At 39.5% G+C, this 7444-nt stretch overlaps 1 protein-coding gene across 2 annotated transcripts in view; it reads right to left on the bottom strand.

Moving 5' to 3' along the window:
• Nucleotides 1-3996: 3996 nt before the first annotated feature.
• The window catches only part of LOC122562583 (acyl-CoA dehydrogenase family member 10-like), a 59285-nt gene continuing 55837 nt past the window's right edge, over nt 3997-7444 (bottom strand). For both annotated transcript variants that reach the window (XM_043715543.1, XM_043715545.1), the window contains exons 19-21: nt 6877-7020; nt 5525-5602; nt 3997-4781 (exon numbers count right to left, since the gene is read on the bottom strand). In XM_043715543.1, coding sequence (XP_043571478.1) covers nt 4629-4781; nt 5525-5602; nt 6877-7020 — 375 coding nt within the window. In that variant the 3' untranslated portion in view covers nt 3997-4628. The remainder of the gene's footprint in view (nt 4782-5524; nt 5603-6876; nt 7021-7444) is intronic.

The raw sequence follows: 7444 nt of genomic DNA, 5'->3' as shown, positions 1-7444 counted from the left end.
TGTACTCCTCACATGTTCTGACAGCAGTGCATGTGCAGAACAATGTGGATACTTCGGCACATGCACAGAACGAAGCATTAGAAACAATTGCTGCTAGGATTGTGCTATTGCGAAGAGGTAAGCGTTCTTGAAAATTCCATTCCCTAATTCTTCAGTGACATTATAGCCAAATCACACTGCTGAAACACACCTTATACAAGAACTACCTGTACAATCTGCAATTTAGATTTCATTCATCTTTATGCCACTTCTTGGGACTTAAACCTAAAGGTGAAAATCTATTCTTTAGAATGTTGTTCATACTTTATCCATTCATGTTCTTCACATCATAAAATTATTGGATTTGGGCATCACAACTTGTGGATTACCAGCAAGTATCAGGATAAGTAGTTAGTACAGATGAAGACTGTGATGACTTTAAGGAAGCCACTAAAATGTACACAGAGTAGACATATGAATGGCTCATGAAGTCTGTGTGAAGTGATAAGTTTTCGATGGAAAAAGACTTTATTCTGTTTGGGAAATAAATGTCTAAGTGGAAGACAGAAAGAGGGATTAGTGATTACAGATTTGCTAATCACTAAAAGTAACTTTGCAATTTTATCCATAATATGCAAGCAAAGCACTGAGATTTAGTTTTAGAGGAATATAATTAAACAAAAAAAAAATAACCTTCTATTGAACCTTAGTTAGACCAGAATTGAGAATACAACGAAGAGTTCTGGTCTCCACATTACATAAAGAATTGAATGGTGTTTGCGGTGATGGTTAAAGGTGAATGATACCAGAACTAAAGGATTATTATCTTTAAGAATAGTTCAATAAGCTGAGGATCTGTTATTTTAGAAAAGACAAAACTGTGACCTAATAGATTCAGCAAAATCTGATGGAGGGGTGAGGCAGAGAGAGTCCAGATGGAAGGGGCACAAGTATCAGACTGTCATCAACAAATCTAATAGGAAATTCTTTTTAAAACTCCAATACTAACAGTGGTTAAGAATGTGAAGTCTCTACCACAGGGAATGATTGAGGAGTGCACAAATGCACTTTAGCAAAGCTGGATGAAAAAAATTCAGGAGAAAGGAATGTTGGGGTTAGATGTCGAAAGGTGGCAGTGTAAACACCAGCATGTGCCTGTTTCTGTGCTATTTTATAATATATACTTTCCAACCAGCTAATTTAGATACAGTTTAAGTGCAAAGTAAATCTCCCTTAATTTTTCTTATCAACATCATTTAAATTCATCTTTATAAACAGTATTCCCAATAGTGTACCATTTCCCACACCAAACAGCCAATTATAATTTTGTACTGCTGCACGCTTAATATCTTGGTTGATGCATAAAGAACAACAGAAGTGACAGAACAATTACGTCTGCCATGATTACTGAAAGTTGCCTTGTTTCTAATACTGGATCTCAGGGCTACATATCATTTGAGGAATGTGACCTGTAAGTAAAGTGAAGCTTCAGTAACCGCTCTGCAGCTTCATGTTCAATATTTCAAGATGTATTTGCACAACTCCAGGGCAGCAACTGTTAGCTACCTCTAATATGCAAGTTACTGCAAACTTGGAAAGTCATTTTTGAAGGTCATCTCGGAAATGATTGGCAACTTTGATGTGTAAGAGATATGGTCCAATCAGAAAGTCTAGGTCAATGTTTGCAATTCATTTCAACAGTCTAGCTCTACATCAACTTGTATTTGATCTATGACCCTGGGAAGCATCGTCCGTGTTAAATATAATTCAACACCATAATCACATTTTAGTCATCCACAATGAAAGAGTTTTAAATTTAATAGCCATGATTTCAATAGATAAACTTTCAATTTACAAACCAAGTATCCTGCAGAGATGAATGTACATCTTTCAAATGATTACAAAAATAAAAATTAGAAAACTTGAGGAGATGGCTTTATCTTCAGCAGCTATTGGTGTTTGTGACAGAAAACGGATCATGTCATGTAAGAATCAACAATCCAGTTTATAAAAACACCTGGAAATATAGTAATGAGGTGACTCATTCACTGATTTAGTGGATATTAATGTGGTATTGATTCACACAAACCAAGAAAAGTCCCAGCTTCCATTCTATCTGTGCTCAGCTGTTCTCAACTGGGACCAAGTGGGGCTGGCTACCTTAAACACTATCGGATTAGGGTGGATCGAGATGGAAGAAGAGGTATCCGCTTGTAATTCTTATCCACATACCCCCACTTATCCACAAGTTTCAGTCAAGGACCAATAAACACTTGGCTGTGCTGCATCCTATGGATAAATGCTCTGTATCTGCTTCTAATTGTTATCCACATATCCTTGTTTGAGGTACACACAAATGTCAGCCAAGGACCATGTATACTTGTCTGAGCTGCATCCTATGGATAAATGGTTTGATAGTATTCTGGTCTAAGCCAATTGGGTCAGCAGGGGCAATAGGTAAGGGTCAAAAAGTGTGGTGCTGGAAAAGCACAGCCAATCAGGCAGCATTCGAGGAGCAGGAGAGTCGATGTTTCGAGCATAAGCTCTTCATTAGGAATTTTCTACTATTCCTCAGATGCTGCCTGACCAGCTGTGCTTCTCCAGCACCACACTTTTTGACTCTGATCTCCAGCATCTGCAGTCCTCTCTTTCTCGCAATAGGTAAGGGCACTACAATCTGCCTTCCTAGCGATGAGCTAGAGATGGAGAAGAAAAAGATTTCCATTCCTGATTACTACCTACTTCCTCATGATAGAAGGTATGTCAAAATATTTGGCTAAAATAGTGTCCCTCTTTCCACAGTGTGACTGACTGTTGAAGGCCAGGGGTTTGGCAAATGTGTTTTCTGAGCCAAGATTAGATTAGATTCCTACAGTGTGGAAACAGGCCCTTTGGCCCAACAAGTCCACACTGACCCTCCAAAGAGTAACCCACCCAGACCCATTTCCCTCTGACTAATGCACCTAGCACTATGGGGAATTTAAGATAACCAATTTACCTGGCCTGCACATCTTTAGACTGTGGGAGGAAACCCACGCAGACACGGGGAGAATGTGCAAATTCCACACAGACAATTGCCTGAGACAGGAATCAAACCAGAGTCCCTGGTGCTGTGAGGCAACAGTGCTAACCACTAAGACACCGTACCGTCCCAAGTGTGTGCACTGTCTTCTAAAATAAAAAGGGAGGCACAGGAAAACAGGAACAGAGAGTAAAAACAGTATTAACTATAAACTTGTTATCTGCCTACAATAGGAACTATGTGCATGTTATCATTCATAAACCTATTTTCAACCAAAAATTAAGCTTAGTTTGATTCCCTGTAGGTTACACGATTGTAATCCATATGCATTATACAGAAATGTGTAATTAGCTCCAAAGTCTTTTGCATTTGAAAACATTTTAAAACCTGTAACTTTATATCATCAAAGCTGTATTTGGATTACAACCAAGTACAGTACTAGATTTCTTCAACAGGTCAGTTGATTAATCACTAATTCGATGTTGAAATCTCGATTAGGGATGAAAAAAAAAACAGCCAGAGAGTTGTCAGTTGGAAAATGCATGAATTAAAGTATGATCAATCTGAGCTGTGCTGAATGGCCTACACATACATATGGCTAGATGGGGAAGCTTACATTGAGTTACATAAATTGTACAGTACAGACACAATCAATTTCCCCAAATGGTCTGTGTCCTTGTTTAAGTTTTATCAATGCTTCTTTTCATCTTCTCAACTAACCCTATCAGAGTAATCTCGATTTCTTCCTCACATTTTTACTAGAGATTAGATTAGAATGGATTGGATTAGAGTGGATTCCCTACAGTGTGGAAACAGGCCCTTCGGCCCAACAAGTCCACATCGACCCTGTGAAGAGCAACCCACCCAGACCCATTTCCCTACACCTAACACTATGGGCAATTTAGCATGGCCAATTCACCTAAGCTGCACATCTTTGGACTGTGGGAGGAAACCGGAGCACCCGGAGGAAACCCACGCAGACACGGGGAGAATGTGCAAACTCCACACAGACAGTTGCCCGAGGCAGGAATTGAGGCAGACGTGCTAACCACTGAGCCACCGTGCTGCCAGATAACAGAGTTGTTCCCCTGAAATCATCAAGGGATCAGTGCCTTCAAAAAAAGACAGCAGGAAACTGAAAGACAGAAAATGAAAATATAATTTCAAAAATCCAATATTTAAATAATTAGGTTTCACTCTTTCTAAAATGTTCACTGAGCTTTGGACTATTTTGTTATGGACACCAACTTCTGCATTTGTTCACTTAGTGTTCCAGGAATCCAGTCAGATCAAATGAACAAGTTCTTTAATTTATACTTTCAGGCTCAGTAACCATACTAACACTTAATACCAGACACTCCACAGTGCCCCAAGGACTCCTAGCGGCTGGATGAAAGAATGGTACATGTTTATTGTTTGCAGGTTACTTACTTTCAATTACAATATGCTGAGGGACTGAAGCATGATTTGTGAAATAAGGAGAAATACAAATGCAATTTGTGTTATTGATGAGGCTGCTGAGAAAATCATTACAAAGACAATAGTGTTGTTTCAAAAACATGAATGCAATGTACATAAAATAATCTTAAAAACAAAAGAAATGGTTGCACTGATCAGGGCACCAGGTTCAGTATCTTGTGATGACTGAGCGTTTCAATTCAAGCTTGGCAATCACAGCTCTATGAACCTCATCTGGACCATCAGCCAGTCGCAGTGCACGTGCCCAGCCAAAAAACTGAGCCAATGGGTAGTCACTGCTGAGCCCGGCTGCTCCAAATGCCTAAACAAACATAGAAAAAAAAATGTCAGCAACATTGCATTAGAAAATAATGCTTAGAAATGCATGGAATAATCTACAATGTTATCTCTAATGGTATCCTGTGAGATGGCACTATCAAGAGTGTGATCAGAAGGGACCGATAAACTGACATATCTGCAACATTTTAAAGAGGGTGTAATGCTGGACACATCTAACATTACTTCTCTCTCAATACGCCAATACCAATGTTGTAGGCACATTATCCAGCAATTCAATGACTTCAAAAAACAAAATCAACTCTCACGGATCAGTGTGTTAGATGGAGGCTGGAGCTTAAATGGCCAGCCTTTGGACCATACTACTATAATCCTGGAACATAAGTCCCTGACTTCATGATTATGTAGAATAATTTCTCAGGAACTACAGAATTCCTTCAACATACAATGAAGGGTGAAAGTTGATCCATCACTCTTACTAATACTACATTTCAGGCAAATGTCTAAAAATAAAATTATTGGAAGACAATATTGTAGTAATCAGTTTTGTATACAGGTATAGGGATGCAGTGACTGCTTAAAATAAGTATTACACTTTTACGCTTCTGGGCTTTTACCTGGAATCATTTATAACTTAGGACTTTATACAGGTAATGTACATCAGCAGGAAAAAAAACTATGTAATTTACATTTTGGTGAAAGAAGGCAGTTATTTGAATATAGTTACTAGTTCATGTACTTGTTGATCTAGACATTAGCTACTCTCACCTGGATTGCACGATCAATGACATGCAAAGCCATGTTTGGTGCCACTAATTTAATCATCGAGATCTCAGAGGCTGCTTCCTGCAAATGCAAATGATTAAGTTTCATAAAATACTGCAGTGAGCATGAACCAGGGATAAGAGAAAAGATGCAATACATAATGGAGGCAGTACAACATAGAATTAATTTGATAGTTAATAGATATGGAGTGCATTATGAAACAGCAAAACCCCAGAACTGGGAGCTGCACGTTTGTAGTTCTAGAAGACTATTTGGTCACTCATGTCACTACTTGTGGGCAAAGATGCAAAATAAATTAGAAGCTATCTTGTGGCATGACTGACAGTCAGTCGGAGGTAATGCTCTCTTATAATGATGTGAGCATCATATTATTTAGTAATATAACACATCATGTATTAGATCTATGTGACATTGCTCACTAATGTCTGGAACAAAAACTGGGAATGATTGAAGCTGATACCAGTCAGAAATTATAAACCAAAAGAGTACAATTCTAGTGACAATGCACAACCCAGCAAGAGTCAACACTCCACAGGAGAAAGTGAGGTCTGCAGATGCTGGAGATCAGAGCTGAAAATGTGTTGCTGGAACAGCGTAGCAGGTCAGGCAGCATCCAGGGAACAGGAGAATCGACGTTTCAGGCATAAGCCCTTCCTCAGGCATAAGCCTCAGGAAGGGCTTATGCCCGAAACGTCGATTCTCCTGTTCTCTGGATGCTGCCTGACCTGCTGCGCTGTTCCAGCAACACATTTTCAGCTCAACACTCCACACCCAAAGGAGAAGAGGATCTTATATTCAGATAAATTTTTTTAAGGCATAACTGAGGTTGTATACTGCATATACAGCATCAATGTGAGTGGCAGTAATCCTGCATATTCTGCACAAATGATGGAAGGTATCAACAGTGCTTTCAAGCAATAACCTCCTCACTGACATTGGGGCCATTCAACTCCTGACCTCATTATAGCCTTTGTTATAACACAGATGAAAGAGCTTAGTTCCATAGATGAAGTGAGAGCCCTTGATGTTGAAACCGCATGTATGTGGCATCAAGCAAACTCTCTCATGTTGCTATGCAAAATTGAAAGTGACCATCTTGAAAACCTTGGATCTGAATGTGTCATAGATGTTTCCAATCATAGATGATAGACTTGCTCAGTACAAAACAAAATGGATATATAGCAAGAGAATTTCACCAGAATAGTAAGCATACTTCACACAATGACATTAGTTATGTCAGTTTCACATCACAATGCTTGTACAATTTCACAAAAATCCTGTAGCAGTCTGATTTGATGGTACCAGGAGCATTGGAAGTTTACAAGAATATTTACCTTGTCACTCACTGTATCCATAAGTTGGGCAGCTTTCAGCACAAGCAGCCGTGCCTGTTCAATTTCGATCCGGGAGTTAGCAATGTCTGCCATGATAGTGCCCTGTTCAGCTAATGGTCTTCCAAAAGCCACTCGTGTTTGTACCTACATGCAATGAGTGGGAGATGGAAAAGTGAATTAGATCCCACATTACATTCTAATGCCCCTTTATAATATTGCAGATTATGTACCCCTGATGGTTAAGGCCAGGGAGATGCCTGAGCTTTTTGTCTTTGTGGTTTGCTTAGTTGTACAATTGAGCCTTGAGATATATTGATAGAGTCATAAAGATGTACAGCATGGAAACAGATCCTTCGGTCCAACCCGTCCATGCCGACCAGATATCCCAACCCATTCTAGTCCCACCTGCCAGCACTCGGCCCATATCCCCCCATTCATATTCCTATTCATATACCCATCCAAATGCCTTTTAAATGTTGCAATTGTACCAGCCTCCACCACTTCCTCTGGCAGCTCATTCCATACACATACCACCCTCTGTGTGAAAAAGGTGCCCCTTAGATCTCTT

Source organism: Chiloscyllium plagiosum, chromosome 25, assembly GCF_004010195.1.
Source record: "Chiloscyllium plagiosum isolate BGI_BamShark_2017 chromosome 25, ASM401019v2, whole genome shotgun sequence".
Taxonomy (NCBI): Eukaryota; Metazoa; Chordata; class Chondrichthyes; order Orectolobiformes; family Hemiscylliidae; genus Chiloscyllium; species Chiloscyllium plagiosum.
Note: the sequence above shows the minus strand (reverse complement) of the source record. Positions and strands in the feature narration are given on the sequence as shown.